This window comes from Acanthopagrus latus, chromosome 8 (genome assembly GCF_904848185.1).
Source record: "Acanthopagrus latus isolate v.2019 chromosome 8, fAcaLat1.1, whole genome shotgun sequence".
NCBI classification, from domain to species: Eukaryota; Metazoa; Chordata; class Actinopteri; order Spariformes; family Sparidae; genus Acanthopagrus; species Acanthopagrus latus.
The window spans coordinates 6930562-6947834 of NC_051046.1; the positions used below are offsets into that span (position 1 = coordinate 6930562).

The 17273-nt window shown below is 44.3% G+C and overlaps 2 protein-coding genes across 4 annotated transcripts in view; one reads left to right on the forward strand and one right to left on the reverse strand.

Moving 5' to 3' along the window:
- mapk8ip2 (mitogen-activated protein kinase 8 interacting protein 2) overlaps positions 1-17273 on the forward strand; it is a 31021-nt gene that overhangs the window by 1520 nt on the left and 12228 nt on the right. For all 3 annotated transcript variants that reach the window (XM_037107678.1, XM_037107679.1, XM_037107680.1), the window contains exon 2: positions 12065-12170. In XM_037107678.1, the coding sequence (XP_036963573.1) occupies positions 12065-12170 (106 nt within the window). The remainder of the gene's footprint in view (positions 1-12064; positions 12171-17273) is intronic.
- Positions 6442-9629, reverse strand: LOC119024692 (gastricsin-like). Its single transcript, XM_037107682.1, has 9 exons — positions 9552-9629; positions 9316-9454; positions 9094-9211; positions 8597-8715; positions 8118-8317; positions 7504-7620; positions 7240-7387; positions 6926-7024; positions 6442-6829 (listed from the first exon to the last, which is right to left on the reverse strand). The coding sequence occupies exons 1-9, from the start codon at positions 9605-9607 to the stop codon at positions 6665-6667; spliced, it is 1161 nt and encodes a 386-aa protein (XP_036963577.1). The 5' UTR covers positions 9608-9629; the 3' UTR covers positions 6442-6664.

Here is a 17273-nt window from a genome sequence, read left to right on the forward strand (position 1 = left end):
CAAACTTTCTCTTTAGACAACAAAAACAATCATTTGTGTTACTCTTTCCAAGCTACTGTAACCGGGGACTAAAATAGTTGAAAGTATGTATTTGATGTTGCTCTGAGCACCATAAAGCAACTCTGGATGCACTCTGCACTAATGCATTTAATGCAACATTTCATTGTCCCCGTCTCTGCCTCCACATGTCCAGCGCTCCTACAGAATGCAATCACATTAGCGAGCCAGGTCCCAGAGGATTTCTCATCCACAACATGCCCTAATGTGGGATTTAGTTACATGCTGTAGCCTCATCTCATGGTCGGATCATATCCGATCAATGGTCTTGATTTTTTTTTTTTTTGCATGACTGCCAGTGACCTCAGTCACAGAGCACAGTGCTTTGGCCATTACATCAATATGTTAAATTTATAGTGCTGGCGAACCGTTTGAGCGAGATCGTCTTTTCCTTTGTGCAGCCTTTTGACTCGCTCATCTATTGAGTCACCGTCTACAAATCTACTTAAAGTCTTTTTCAGTTTCCCTCCCAGCTCCCCAAAATAAAGCAGTAACTGTGAAGAGCAGCTGCTCGCCTAATTGAATTGGGTGGAGGCTGATCACTCTCACTCTGCTGTATTTGATCAGATTCGTGTGCATTCAAAAGTAAAAACCGTGTTTGTTTTGGGTGAGTTATGATCATCGATTTCAGACTGTAAAGATACCAATAAATCACAAAATGCTGCTGTGTGGAGCATGTGATGTGTTTTTATAAAGAAGTGCATCAGAGCTCAACGATTTAGGATTAGTTGTCAGCTGCTTTACAGAAAAAAGTAATAATTCTCTGAGTCCAGCTCATGAAAGATGAATGTTTTCTGGTCTCTTTACTCCTCTGTGACAGTGAATCGAACATCTTTGGGTTGTTGTGGACGAAAGAAGACATTTGAGGACGTCATGGAGGGCTCTGGGAATCATTGATCAACATTTGTTCATTTCGCATCCACGTGTCCGCGTTTCCCCATGTTGCGTCTCCTCGTCTGTGTTACTGTGTGTGACTGATTCATGGATGAAACCTCTGCCGGTGGTGTGATGGTGTGGTACAGTAATCTGCCTTACATAACCCCCAGTGCTGTTTCCAATGGGCAACATAATCCGTAACAGAGCCTGCCTTTCTCTCCTGAGCACCAGAAATTTATGGCGGACTATAATTTCTCCTGCACTGAAGGGAGCACTCTCCCCCTCCAGTGAAAAGATACAAGTCAGTCTGAGCAGAAGAAATATGGTGCACTTTTCATTTACTGTACATACCTGAGTGTGTTTCCTTCAATAAACTAAGAGACATGGTTCCGTATAAAGACGGTGGAATGAATCAACATAATTTAACGGTGCCCCATTTTCTTTATTTTGCCATCAAGGCTTCAGCTCACAGAAATATTTATAGACATGAACATCATCCACGTTATGCCAGGTTTTTATTTTTAATATTTTTTTTTAGGATTAATACCCCTGCTGTGGCTTGCAGGAGCTGAAAACAGAAAACGCTGACATATGAAAACGTGGGACTAGAGTACCAGCGACCCATACCTGAGAACTCATTGATTCAGTTCTATGAAAGGATTGTTTGTGCAGTAGATTTGCTGAGGCATCAGTCTTGATGGAGCCAGTGGGAGGTCATCGTTTTTGGTTGTGTGGCTGTGAGTAGGTTTGGATATCAGTTTCCATTTTGGATACAGTTCCGATATTGTAAAAATTTATTTTAACTCAGAGCTCAAGAAATTTCTTTGGTAATTGTTTGAAGATTTATTTGATCGTGTTCAGCCGAATATCATGTAAAGGAAGTTACTTATCTGGCAGCTTTGGTTCTTTCAATATGAGTCCTCATGTTTTATTTCTTAAATAGTAATTATTATAATATGTATATATTCCAACGCTAATCACTGTCATCGAGTGCTCCACATGCCCAGGTAGTAGCAAAAATAAAATAAATGTTCTAGTATCCCTGCCCACTTTATCCAACAGGGCAGAGAACAAAGAGGCGGTCCTGTCTGCTCAGGGAGGGAGACGCCACCTGCGAAACAGACAGGAAGTCAGCTGAAATGACGACGCTCTTCGCTACAGCAGCCTTAGGATTTATTTTTGTGAATTTCTTTCCCTTAAAACTGATGACAGGTAAACTTAGATGCAACTAGAGCTGTAATGATTTGTCAGTTAAGTTCTTAGTATCTTAAAAAAAAGACTAAATCAGAAATTATTAAGGTAATCTGTTAAACTTTTATGAAAATTCAGTGTTTCCTGTCTGTCAAATATTAGTATTTACTCTCTTTTATGTCCATGAATTGAATGTGGAGTTTTTGAGCGACGGCTCTGATAAACTCTTGATGGATCTGAGAGGTTTGGCATGTAATATTTTAATTTAATTTCATATTCTGATTTGATTTAAAACCCCAGCTGTATTCCGTAGTACATCAATATCTTAAAAACTGGTTGACTACAACATTTCCGGTAGGCATCCCTCTGATTTCGTCCTCTCCATGCTCATTTCACATGTTCAGCAGTCGGTGTTCCACTTTTGCCTTCCCGACTCTTTGAAGGCTGTTTGAGGAGGCAGAGGGAGGGAGGTGGTGTGGTGGTGGAGGGTATGGTTACCATGGGGTAAGAGGCTTAAACCAAATACAGATTCATTTTAGCTTAAGCGTTCCATCTCTGCCCCCCCGCTGTCTTTCCATCTCTCTCTTTTTTGTATTCCAGCGTTTCATCTCTCTCACACGTCAATCTTTGCAGCCACTGTTGCTGTGTTTTAACAATTAAATGAGTCATATTTACACAGTCCATCACTGGATGTGTTTTCCGTCAGTATGACACCAGTGAAGGTTTTCCCATCCATCAGCGGCGCTCACTTGAGATGTGATGCCTTCTATTATTCCAAATCCAGCCAAATCAACATGAAATCATCTGCTGTGAGCAAACCGATGCATCATCGCCGCCTTCGGTTCAGAAAAAAAAATGGCGTGATCTTCAGGTTTGGATCCGACACAGACAACAGAGAGTGGCTCATTAGGGTTAAATGTATGACTCATACGTGTGTGTGTGTGTGTGTGTGTGTGTGTGTGTGTGTGCTCGCTGCTGGAGTGTGTGTGTGTGTGTGTGTGTGTGTGTGTGTACGTGTGGGTGTGTGTATGTGTGTGTCTACATTACTGGAGACTGACGGTGGGTGAAAAGCCTGAGAAATCGATCTTGGTAATGAGTCAGTAGCGACCACATCAGATGTCCTTGGCTCTTAGAGATGATGATGTCACCATGAAGCAGGTGCTGCTGGTTAAAAGGTAGCTTCATTACAGCAGCGACCCCCCCACCCCACCCCCACCCCCACCCCCTTCTCTATCTGTATCTATTTTGATATTATTAATGGAGTGTCTGTCATTTCCTCTCAGGTTCTTATTTTTGACTCATTTCATTATACATATAAACATACATAGATATCATTTGAAGGCATTTGCTTGATATTACTTTGTGGTGATTGGACTCACAGGGATTATAGAGGAATAACGATAGCTGTACAGTATCAGTATTATGGGTGCAAGATCTGATCTTAATTATGGATAAAACTAATGTTTTGTCATCCCTGATCAGGTAGGTAGGTATTTGAAAATGTGTAGATCTGTCAGTAAATTTTGAAAGGCAGCTCAATTCAAGCAGACAGTCGTGTGGTCTCATATCTCTGCACGCATGAGCAACGCAGTCAGTGTATATTCACATTTAGACGAGCAGAGATGACAGTGTGCTGGTTTGACAATTTCTGGTGCGGACGTGACGGTATCAGGGATGACAGGGAATAACTGCTAGAACAAATGTGGGCTGGAGAGATTGTTCAGGCCCGAGGAGGGCAGGGAGAAACATGAAAAGTGAGACTTTAACACACACGGGGATGGCAGAGAAACCGTAGCAGTGACAGTGGATCTGGGTGTGCCATTGCAGCAGCATCAAGGAATGGTAATTTTGTGCTGACTTGTTATCTCGTGGTAGGAGTCTTCAGGATATGTATAGACCGATGTGATGCATGGGTCATAGGGAGTGGTATAGTGAGGATCCCTCTCCGGCTTTGAAGCCTCCAAGCTCCAAGCCCTAATTATGAAGAATGATCTCAAGCAGAGGTGGACTGAATGCGAGGGACACCACAGCGCGGTGTCGGATAAGCAGCGAGTGGTACACAACATGGTGTGACAGGGGCTGCACGCTCGCTTGGATGCTGTCTAAACACAAACCAGGAACACGGACATGTAATGTCACCACTGCGGTGGTGGCTGAATCTCACCGCGTGCTATAGATCCTGAAGGTAAAGTAGCGCAGAGCATTTCAGAAATAGAGCATATGGGCGAAAACGAGGAGAATAGGGGCTGAAGAAGTGTGCGTGTGCTTGGATGTGTGTGTTTTTGTGCCGCGGGAGTTTGCCGGTGCTTTCACCCTTCACGAAGAGACCTTTCGGCGGGGCATTATTCTGTGTGCGCAGCTTTTCACTGACACACATTTCTTAGGGTTTTGCAGTTTGGGGGAAATGGGGCCACACCGTGCTGTGACGTGCATTGCAGAGCTACAGGAGAACTCCAACGCTAAGCAGATGAGCACACAAACAAAATGGAGTCTGGAAACACAGCAGAATATGGAGCAATAGAGGAGACCAGAGAGGAGATGAGAAAAAAAGGAAATGAAAAGCAGATATCAGACAGTAATAAAGGGCCAGGTCATCGGAATGAGGGGAAAATATTTTCTCAGTTACCTTTAGTGGCATGCAGCCATGGCAGGCATTCTGCCACTGGCCCAATACAATGGAAGATGATTAGATTTTGTGTGTGTGTGTGTGTGTGTGTGTGTGTGTGTGTGTGTGTGTGTGTGTGTGTGGAGCTAACAGCATTGAAAAATTCATTAAAAAAAAAAAAATGAGCATCAACATCTTTTGTGTCCAGAGACAGTTTCTACCTAACTCTGACTGAACCACACACTTAAAAACTGTACTTGATATAATTCTCTCTGTGCTCCATGGATTATCTGGAGTAACAGACTTTATCTGTGGAAAGAGAGGTTGCTGTTGAATTTTTTAGTTGTAAACTGTTGCGAGCACTTTAAAGACTTTGGGGATTCATCAGAGAGGATGAACCAGGGCAAATGAAATCAAAACGATCCGCATGGCTAGATGCTGCGCAAAGAAAGCAAGAAAATTGTGCCTTTCCAATTAGATTGAACTGACCCTTTGAATGTGCCACTGCATGGGTAGATAAGTCTTTACCACCTCCATTTCAGGAAATTAGAGTAATTCGCTTAAATATCAGTTTGAATGCTTGAAGCCTGGATTCTGCTTTTTAACATCAGTGGCAGATTTCACAGAAAATCACCTGCGTTGCTTGTTGTCAGCGTGAAAAGATGCTTTTTGCCATGAAACGTACAGAGTTGTATTTCTCAGCTGCCCTCCAGTGTACCTTCACTCATTCAACTCGCTTAGCAACATGATTCTCATCTTCCTGCCTCTGATTACGTCCCTATTTCCTGTATTCTTCTGTCTGACCATCACCCTCCAAGCCCTCATCCAGAAACAAAACATGCAGCCTGGCTTCACTTGTGTGGTGGCGTCAGCCGCCTTGGATACAGCAGCACGGATGTGGTGTTTTTCCATTGTGAATCACACACCCACACACCCCTACACTTACAAACACAGCTTCCCCGAAGACTCAGATGGGTGAGGAGCTCATTAGTGACCTTATTTCTCCAGGTTTTGGGGGGGACACTGTTTTTTTTTTTTTTATGTATCTTTGACAGATAGGACGGTAGTTTTATTGGCTCTACTGTCTATGTGTGCATTCATGTAGGTGACGCTCTGGCATCAAACCTACAGGAAACTCTTAGATTTACATCATTTTTATGTTGTGTTGAATGTGAAAAGGATAAAATATTGTCCAAAATGTCTGGCACCAGTCATCCTGTAGCAATGGCACCAGTGCGATAACTTTTGGCCACTATTGCGTGGTATATAATCTATTTTACTAAGATGGAAACAGACTGTCATGCCCATCTCATAAATAGCAGAATTCAGTCTGATTTAATCACATTTCACCAACTGGTTAATCGTGCTTAGTGTGCCAGCACAGCACTTGGCCATTCACAAGATTCAGTAATTTCGCATACAAAAAAAGAAAATCATGTGGAGCAAAAACAAGTGCTCAGAAATCACACAACATGTATATGTGCATATCTGTTGGCTTCTCCAGATGACTGAACAGATTTTATAGTGTACTTTATTATTATGTGGCCCAGGATTGTAGGAGATTTAAAATCCCACTTAAAGGTGGGAATTAATTAGACTTATGTACACACACAAGCTCGAGGTTGATTGTAAACAGGGGACGTCCCTCAGTCGAGGACATGGGCTGTTATCATAACGAGTGCTCGGGTAGAGAGAGGAAATGTTGAAACGTGTTCATTTTCATCTTTATTGTTCTTGAGGATGATGCCAATTTGACAACACGATTATGTACTGCAATTTACAGTGACAAACATGTTGATTAAAAGCCATGTTGTTGAAACTGCCTGTTCAGACTAATCCCTGAACAGATGCTCGAGATGAACCAAAAACCTCAGGTGGACGTAATCGTCATCACCTGATGAGGTTTATGGTCAGCTCAGGTCACACTGATGACGCCTAGGCAGCTGTGGCAAAGCCGACGCGGTTGTTGGTGCGATCATAGACGGAGTAGTACTCCCTGAGGAAGACGTCTCCAAAGATCCACAGGGGCTGGCCGTTCTGAGAGGGCAGGTAGGTGGGGGTGATGGCCACTGAGCAGTACTGGTATCCATTCTGGTAGTGCTGCAGGTGGAGGCAGGAGATCGGAAATGTCGGTCGTTGCAAACAAATGATAAAATGCTATGTGTGCGTAAAGGGAACACGTGCAAAAATACTTGCCTGCGTGATGTAAGCAGAAGGAGGCAGAGGGAGCGCAACGCCGCTGATAACAAAGCTGAGAGTTGGCAGGTTGTTGACCTGGCTGCAGTCCACCATATACTGGAGATCAAGACAGAATAGAGATGATGTTTTAGAGCAGCAGACACGTTGCACATCGTTACGTTGCATTTCTGCTTCTCCACCTATGACCTACAGACAGTTTTGTGACCGTGCTCATAATGACTTTTAAATGGTGCATCCTATAGACGGACCGTAACCCAAATTCCTATTGCATCTGCTTTGTGTGTGTGATAATGTCTGCCTGCTTGTCTCACCACTCCATACTGGCTCTGCTGGGCTCCAATGGCCTGCATGAGATAACCCAGAATCTGGCTTGGAGCTGTCAGCGTGGAGGTTCCGGTGTCCACAATGGACTGGCAGCCCTGAGAGCACCAGCCGGTCTCCCGACCGTTGATCTGGAACCTGTGAGCCACCACACATGCAGAATATTTCTTGCAGTCATGTGAGACAGTATTACTCAGTAGTAACCAGAAGATCAGTTGATGCTTTGTATTAATGAAATGTTGAAAAGCACAGACCCTTCAATGCCAATCTGCCAGTAGGTCTCAGCGGTGACAGGAGTCCAGTAGATCTGGCCCTGGTACAGGCTGCTGTCCACGTCTCCGAAGGACAGCACACTGCCCTGCTGCCCCTCCCTGAACCAGACAACAGGCAGAAACTTGTTATGCCATGTTAGAAAATGTGAACAAAAAGAGCAGGGCTGCAACACATTTTTATAACTATTCATATGTCAATCATTTGTCTTTGATCACTTAGTTGTTTGGTCAGTAAAATGCCAGAAAATAGTAAGAAATGTCCAAGCTGACAAATTTCAGATACCTTGTTCTCTCCTCTGCTCTCACAGGGGAGAAAAGAAATCCCAGAATATTTATTTTAAAGAAGCTGGAATTGGAGAATTTAGAATTTTCTTTTCTCGAAGCAAACCCTTTGCACACCTGTGGGTCGACTGTGTTTGTGTTGGAGAAATCAGAACTAAAAAGTCTGACACACTGTCCACTTCACGTTTGTCTTTTTTAAAGTTACACAAACGGATTAACGGATCATCAGAATGCTTGGCGATTCATTTAATAGTTGCTAGTGCTGTTGTGATATGTGACACTGTATGTTTTACAGCACTTGTGTCAGTTTGCACCTGGAGAGGTAGAAAGCGAAGATGTTGGAGTCGAGCAGGTTTTGAGAAATCATGTTGTCCATGACCGGAGTCTCTCCTCCGGCTGAGATGCTCGGGTAGGACAGGCCGAGGATGCCGTCAAACTTGGCCACCACAAAGTTCTCACCGGGCTCGTTTGTGCTCAGACCGATCTCCTGGTTAGTGATCACAATGCCTCCAACCTGTGGGTCCGAAGCCAACCAGTACGATGAGTGGAGTGCAGATCATAGACTGGATTTAGAATGTGTGTCAGCTCCGGTCTGAATTTCCCTGTCTCCTCACAAATTCAACACTTAATACACAAAACAAAACAGCCTTTGTCAGGGATGTTTTCACTGTGAGACACCTAAACTTGTACTTTCTGATAGCGCTCTGCCTCAGCACCCATGACTCAGTCCAGCCTTTAATATTAGTCTTTTATTTAACTGATGCACTGGGTCCGTTTGATGGGTTTGACTCACATTGACAGTGTCATATCCAAAGGTTCCGTAGAGGCTTCCAGCTCCGTAGGGCAGGTAGAAGGACTGTCCCTTGGCACTGAAGGTGGACGACTGCTGGGGGTTGAACTTTGTGTGTGTGTCTGGAAAATGGCGAGGATCGAGATTAATCTCTGGAGCCGTTTCCACAAACATGTCCTCATGCCTCGCAGAGCCTTTTGACATACTGATAATTCACCTGATTAGAGAAATCATGAGCTGGATTTTAACTAGCACAGCCGCTGATTCCTTCCCAGAGACGGAAAGTGCTCAGCGGCATGTCTGTAATTACACTAGAACTTCAAATCCCTTGAACGTACGATGTGTAATCTCTCGGAAACAAGATGACAAACTGCTAACTCCGCATGCTTAGCCTATATCAGCGCTAAGTCCTCTGGAAAAGTTCTTCACATGCAATTATGCTCTAAAAACACAGACAGATGAGGGATTTTGTGGTGAATAGCCTGTTGGTTTGTACTCACTGCAGGCCTGAGTGTTGCAGTAGATGGAGTCCACCCACAGGTTGGCAGAGCCGGTGTCAAACAGCACCTGGAAGGACTGGGGGGGTGTTCCGATGCTGATGGCTCCGTAGTAGGTGGTCTGGGGATCATTTTGGAGGAACGGAATGATAGAAAAATGCAAACCCATCAGTCAGTTTTCTGTCTAGACGCTGTGTAGAGTACTATGTGAGACGGCTCTCTTACATCAGCGTAGTTGTTGATGTACATGTTGGCAGAGGTCAGCTCAGTGGTCCGGTACTTGAGAGCAGGATCCTGGTAGGGCAGCTCGATGCCTCTCTCTCTCAGGGCCTCACGCATAGACTTCTGCTTCGTCAGAGGGATCCTGAGGAAGGAGGGGAGCAAGAGCACAAAGAATTCAAGCTTTCCTGTGGCTTCGAAAGTGAATATTAAAGTCGCAAAATACCGTGTCTCTCTCTTACTTGACGATCCCCTCTGCGAACACCGCACAGACCAAAAGGGCAACGAGACACTTCATGATCCCTCCCGTACACACAGCGCTCCTGGATGGATACGACTCAGCTCGGACCTGAACGGGCTTTATATACACGCCCATTATCAGCCAGACCATTCGCAAACAACCAGTGATATCACCTCAGACAGGGTGACCCTCAACGCCTTTTTTCTTAGAGGCTACACACTTGATGTGCAAATCTTAATCATTAATTCAATAAACACCACCTGTGATAGCCACAGTCTGTAAACACAGCCCAAAACACAGAAAAAAAACCATTATGAAATTATATAATTGTAGGTTTTTCAGTCAGGCGTTGACCCTGAATCTTGGTGTATAAATTTGAATCTTTAAGTACTTATTCAATGTGCCGTTATCACGAATACACCATAGATACACATTGCTGGTTTAACATGAAAATAAACAAGATATGGAGGAATATGTTGCCGTGTTTTAAACTGAAGATCTCACAAGAAGTGTGATAATCGTGTCTATTTCTTTGCCCGCCTTTTAATTAATTGACACTGAGTACTGAGCTCTGTTGTCTCCTTGCTTCGTGCAGCTTTAGCACAATAATATCTGATTAGATATATACATATACAGCAAGGTCAAGTTTAATAGCTTGTGTCTGTAATTTTCCGCAAATGGAAAAGGGAATGTGTTCTATCTACGTTTCAGTATCAGGAGCGCCTTAATCACACTGTGTTATCAAAACCCTTCGTGCCGTTCTGCTTGAAACACTGTTTAGATATGATGACTTGTTAATTGTTTTTTTTTTGTTCATGGTTTTTTGAAACATCATACGGTTGCATCATTTTGGTAGCCTAAGGAGATGCAGTTAAAATGAAAACAAGTTTATGTTAATTTAGGGCTGCACAGTTATTCAAGATATCATTGAATTTGCAATAGAACCTTTTCACGGCAGACATCTTGACTCAAAGCAGGATGTGCCAAGGTGTGACCAATGGTATGAACAATGGCTCCATTCTATTAAGTGTCTCAGTAAGCCATGCCAGTGAGCGAGTCCTGGTACAAGCTCGCCTAAACAGAGTGCAGCCATCATTAATTATAATTAAGCAATTTCGCCCGTGCTTTTCCTGCGTTGACAAGCCGACGCGTCTGCTGTGAAAAGGGTCTATGTGGCCAAGTGCAATGTCCAATTAGCAGAAGCTGCAGTTTCTTGACAAAGGTAGACTGTGTGACAGAACAGCATCATATTAAAGTACTGCAGTGCTGCAGAGAAGTCACGTCTTAGAAATGTTCTTCTCCAGATTTAAGAGATAACCTGATGAAGGTCTAAGTACCGAAACGTTGTTGTCAGTAAACTTAATGGGAGGTGAAATGGACAGTGTGCAGGAGTCTTTTTTCCTCTTCCCCAGATTTAGGAAAACATGTCATCATGAGTTTTCTTGATGCAAGAAAATATCATTGTTATTAATTGTGAATTATATCGTGGTTATATATTTATCAAAATAATCATTTAATCAGGTTGTGCAGCCCTACAGGCCCATTTTCTAAACAGTGCTTTAACTACAGACTGAAGCCCGACTGTAACAGGCAACTTTCACTTTATAAAATCCAAGTCATTGGATTCTCAATAACTTTTCTTTACCCTTTGATATCTTTGCCATGATTTGCTTTTCTATTTTCCCAGTTTGTTTCTGTCAGTGGCTCTGTGTTGTATAATCACACTGATTACAGTGACTTTTTCATGACCCCTTTTGTTTTATTTCTAGATGTATCAGCATGTCCTCATTTGCTCCGTGGGACCAGTGACATTGTGTGTATACAGGACCCTTTATGACTGTGTGATGTAAGCTCGCGGCCATATATAATACGTGGGGTGTCCTTTTCTTAGTAGGGAAACTGCAATGCAGCATTTCCTTCAACACATCGCAAGCCAACTGCCGTCGAACGGAGAGCCCCGCTGAAACTAATGGGGCAGAGATAAGATCGAGTCTGATGAGGAAAACTTGCGACGCTACGGCTCATTACAGAGACGTACTCACTTCCCTGCTGTAATAGAAGTTCAGAAACTCTGGAAACTGCCAATAATTCATCTCCAGCTCTGTTTACAACATCCACAGCTCAGACGTATATATATATATCGTATTGACTTTATTTGAAACGTTGGCATTTTATCTCAGCTCTGTTGTCTCTTGCTGTTTGTTTTTCCTGCACCACTGAAATGTGTAAAGCCTTGTTAGTGTGGATTGTCATGAAGGAAGAGGAGACAGTGGCTGTGGGTGTTGGTGTGTGTGCCTGTGTCCAGTATATAAGAGATTCACAGCAGACAGAGCGTGACGGGCCACGAGTTAGAGAGCAGGTTTCCCCCCCGAGAACAGGGCTCAGTGTGTGGGCATAAATCAATGAGATGGTCCCTCTTTGACTGTCACTGATAAAACTATGCTAACATATGGCAGAAATGAGTGTTCTGCCTCCCTACATGCACTGAATATACCGTCTCTCGTGTGTTTGCAGGCCAGCCCACGACATCAGCCTGGAGGAGTTTGACGATGAGGACCTCTCTGAAATCACAGATGACTGCGGGATCGGACTCAACTATGACTCGGATCCATATGAGAAGGTGAGGCCCTCCTGCTTCATGATGTTTTCTCTTATTGAAACTTGCGTCGTCTGTGCTTTCTTACAGTGTGAATTCTGACATGTGCAGGTAACTTTGAGCGCTGTGTGCTTCTGCCGACCAATAAGTCGTGTTTTCTTCATCATCGGAATGATGAGGATGTTTAAAAGTCTCCCTGAAATGCTGAAAATGAGGATAATCATTCTGTTTACATTCAGATCCTCAGATCAGAGAATGAAATGCTTCTAACAGTGACGGTCGAGGCTAAAAAACGATGGGGGAATCGCACTTTTTCGGTTTCAGCACCAACACCATGGAACAAACTCAGATCAGCTGAGTCAGTGCCCCTCTTTATGTTTCAGTCGCCCTTAAATTTATTGTATTTTATTTTGTTTTATTTCTCTATTATTCATTAGCCTTGCACCTATGTTGTGAGGCACCTTGTAACTGCACTAAAGGAACAATTTTTTATTATTGTTTAACCCATCAAATGGAGCCTTGGATACATGGGAGATGCATTCACACCACTTGGCCCCAACTAGCCATCAGCTGCCCCCCAGATTTGGTGTCAGTCAGATGGAGAGTGCAAAGTTAGCAAACAGGAAGGCCGAGGAAGGAGAGAAGAGCTAACGCAGGCACTTAAATGATTGTTTACAGCCCAACGCAGATTTTTAATGTATCATGCACGCCTACTGTATGCCTTGTAAACGTTTTTGAATTATGTGTATGTCAGTTTTTCGGCCAAATTTGCTAATAGTTCCACATATAAACAGCTTATCCATCTGTCGTTGTTCCTTCAGCTTATTGTACTCCATTAATGACAACCTGCAGTTTACACAAGCATAAAAAACACCGAACATAGTGACAAGTGAGTAATATGTAACTTTAAACAAGCTTTCGTGAGAACGAGCTGAACTGTGTGAAGTATTTAAGGTGACAGAAAGACAGGGACTGATCTCATCTTATGATCTTACATAAGCATCTCTATAGCTCTGGATTTTTTTCCATCTACAGCATTGCAGTCATCAAAGTAATGAGCGTAAGCCTCGCATGTCCATGTTATAATATCAGGGACAGAATGAGATGCAGGCATGGCTTTGGTTGAGCAGAGTGAAGCATCCGCCGCGAACTCTGACCGTCGTCATCGTCACACGCGCTGGATCAGAGCCGAACTCGGTGTGTAATAAAAATTCTAAGTAGCACTTCCACTAAGCATCCTATTCAAATGGCTGTGTTGTCAAGTATATGCAAATAATTGAGTCATTAGCTGTATCATCCCACATGTCCGACCAGCTTAGACCTTAATTACACAATTTTCTGAGAACCATTATCCCTCTCTCTCTTCGTTGGTTCGTCTCTTTCTCCATCCTGTGGGATGTAAATGTTTTATGCTGGTGGCTTGGAGCCACGGCTGCAGCAGAGGGTGGGTGACCCAGTGCAGTTTGCTGCTATGCAGAGACAACCTCCTTCCCTCCCTCCCTCCCTCCCTCCCCTCCCATGTGTCTTCCCTTCCCTCCCCGCTATGCAGAGTGTTGCTCAGAGACAGAGCTCAGATTCCCTCCTCCCAGCCCCCTTTCCTTCTTAAAGCCTCCTTCACTTTTCTCCCTCTCGCTCACTCTCCTCTCCGTCGAGGTGGCTGGAAATGGGGATTTAGCTCGGGGATGGCTGGTTCTGAGGGTTAAGCTCTCGGCATAAATCTGTGCTAGATATTTTGCTTCCTCCACTTTAATCCACCAACAAAACACATTATGGACCGCTCGCAAAGCCCCTCCGTAACAAAGCTGTTTTTTTTTTTCCAGTAGCGTGTGAGGAAACAGAGAGTGGACGTCGTACAGTAGTAAACCATGCATCCGTAGCCTCTCTCTCCTCTCTCCATCCCGCAAACGCACACATCAGACGCACATCAGCAGAGGCCCTGACTGCTCACTTCACAAACAAGAAAGCGCAGGGCAGGGACGTTGTCGGTCCCCGTTACGTGACATCATTGCCCAGAGGAAGTCATCTTGCTGACATGGGATAGATAGGGCACACACCCAGATGCCCTCTGAGTGTGAGTGTCTGTGCATTTAAATAACAGTGACAGAAAGGCGAGACAGAGAATTTCGTGCACAGTGTTATTTTCACATGCTATTTGGTTTCCCCTGCATCAGTGGGGTGTGTGTGTGTGTGTGTGTGTGTGTGTGTGTGTGTGTGTGTGTGTTGGGGGGGGTTAGTTCTGTCAGCTCATCATCATCATCAGCAGCAGCAGCGGTCCCTCCCTCGTGCGCCGCGCCCTGCTGTTGACAAGAGAGGCTTTTGGTTTTTCCCTGTCAGAATGATTCGGTCATATTGGGCAGCGTGTCTTTGATGTTTAGGAAGAAGAGCCAATCGAAACAGTGAGATTATCCTCCGGCCCCAATCCCCGGCTCTGATTAATTCCAATTCGTTATGGGGTTCAGTTCTTAATCTGCGTAACCCTTTAGATCAGCACTTAGCCTTGTTGACAGGAGCACACACACGGTACATGCGAAAGAAAAGACAAATAGACACACGTGATGCCCCTGAAATAGCTTCATCCAGAGCTGAAGGCAGGCAATTAAAGATCACTTACAGGGGTTTGTTACCGCTGTCTGATTTGCTATCTCTGAGGAAATGGTAATTGCTGGTCAGATGCTCCGGCTGTCTTTTCCTGCACTATTTCCGAATGTCACGGGGGGTTTAGGTTTGACAATGTGTGCCTTCAACCGTGTCATTTGGTTTTTCTTTTCATGACCTTTCATTTAAATTTTTTTTTTTTTAACCCACCATATCAACATAACAAACAGAGGGACCATAACAGAGGGAGCCCCTCCCTTTTTCTCTCTGAATCTTTCTTCTGAGTCTCACACACACACACACACACACACACACACACAGCCTGCTGCTTTCGCCCCTGATTTTTCACTTCCTGTCTTACCACCATCCATCTCTGCCTCTCCAGAGCCCTGATTGAACACCATGAGCGCATGCATAATTCAGTAGGTTGGCTACGCGAATGGTGTCGGAGCCTCAGCTGTGGTGCTACCCAGAGTTTAGAATGGTGAAATTTAGAGACACGCCGATAGCTGGAGATGGAGGCCACCACTCACCAGGTGGTCTCCATTAATGGTTGGGCTAATCGACATCTGTCAAACATTCCAGCATAACATTCACCCAGATTACGAGCTATATTTGGTAGACGAGCTTTTACGTGGGCTCACATGCAGCTACACACAGTTTGTACACTTTGTACTGTTGTTATACAGAGGAAAGGAAAATGTAATTTGCAGTGATCGCTGCTATGAAGACGTAGCTCTATGTTATAAACGTACATGTCATGTATGTTAAATCACTTTCTTTTTCCATGATTTTACTAGCGCTGCCTGACTGGTCTAAGACTGATGGCTGTGCAGGTGTATATGGATGCATAATTTAACGTTTGGCCAGGAATTTACACTGCAGGGTGCTATAATTGGGGAAACACTGCGCTCTCTGCAGGGATGTTGAGCTACTCTATCAGACCCCTCTCCGTTCCTGTTAAATCATAAAGACCACTTAATTCCCAGTCTCCACGTCTCCTCTTTAAGATTCATGAGTCCCTGGCGCCCTCTTCATACAGAGACCATGCAGAAGACAGTGTTCACTTGAGCATCATGTCCTGATGAGTTTCTCTCATCTGATCAGCCCAGTTAGCAAACTTGCCCTGCAGTCCAACCCGAGGCCTCTTCTGTCTGTGCTGTATAGTGGAGCAGCCATCTCACTGTCTTCTGTCAGCAGATATAGAATTAACGGTGCTGAACAAGCCTGTGGTCGGCCAATTAGAGGATCAAGACGCTGCTCTGCCTTTGTGTTTTGTTTTTGTACGGATATGATATCTCTCTTCCAAACGATCAGCATTCACAGACGCTACTGAGCTGCAGAAGTTAATATAAATATTAGCTGTTTACAGAACATATGAATAATAAATCTGTGTGTTTATGACAGTGGACCAGTACACTTAATGTGCGTTTGGGTACGTCTGCCTGCAAAACAAAGAATCCCATTTTAACTAATTCAATTTCCATTGACTGCAGCCGTGCTCTCCAGTGCTAAACTCCCCTGCAAACAAGCGAGCGTGCACGCCTGCGTGAGTCCACTGGGTGACAGCCGAGGCACAGTCACAGGGGCTGAATGGGATGTCCTTGGGAACCCGAGACCACGGAGATCGATTCTCGCCGACACACAACTCTTATTTATAGTTGTCTGTCCCTCTCTTTCTTTAAGCCTGCCCGACTGTCTGTCAGGTGGCCTCGCTAAAAGGATGTCTCCTGACAGTGCAGATTATTCCTCCCAGGCAGATGTGGCATTTTCACAACCCCACTGATGGATCTCGGGATTGTTACATTGTGACGCAGTTATAGGTCACGTAGCTCCAGTGATGGATTATAATAGGTCAGTGTGAGGAAGCAGCGGTGCGAATCTTGACAGCGAAAAACAGCTAAATAACAGGGGAAAAAAATGAATATGTTAATTAGAAATAACTATGCATATTCATGCATACTCTCTTGGTAATAGACGGAGTGTTGATTTCTGATGCTGTGGCACAAAGTGGATGCACCAGGCGTCAGCAGATTTCGCGTGCGCTGGACGGGCGAGAGGGTGAGGTTTGATTCCCTCCCATTGGAAAGACTGCAACCGAGAGGCTGAGAAACTGCTGCGCTGTTCAAACTACAAACCAGATAAATCCATGCTTGTGTTTGCATTGTCAAACTCAAAGCGGGGAGGAGATGATCAGGACGAAAACAAAGTGTTTTGCGCTGTGTGTGACTGTGCACTCTGTCCGTTAAGAAATAAATGATGTAGCAGCTTTGAATCGATGCACGAGCAACACTAAATACTTTTACGGTCATCGGGGAGAGATGATGTTGATTTCTAAGGTTGCTGTCAGGTATATGATCAATTTCACCCTCTCACAGATGGTGCATCGTCTTCGGTGTTAAGCAACGTGTGTGCTAATAAGCTTCTTTACAGACTTCAGTCCATCAATATGCTTGTATCTGGCAAGCATTAGGGCAACACGACAACACACACACACAAACTCATGGAGGTGTGGTCTGTCAAACCTAAAAA

Bases quoted from the DNA above. Each gene is read 5' to 3' on its own strand.
- LOC119024692 (XM_037107682.1), bottom strand. From the start codon at position 9,607: ATGAAGTGTCTCGTTGCCCTTTTGGTCTGTGCGGTGTTCGCAGAGGGG. The intron at 8,716-9,093 runs GTGAGTACAAAC...GCCATTTTCCAG, and splicing joins CTGCAACACTCAGGCCTGCA to ACACACACACAAAGTTCAAC. The intron at 7,025-7,239 runs GTGAGACAAGCA...CTTGATCTCCAG, and splicing joins AGCAGAGCCAGTATGGAGTG to TATATGGTGGACTGCAGCCA.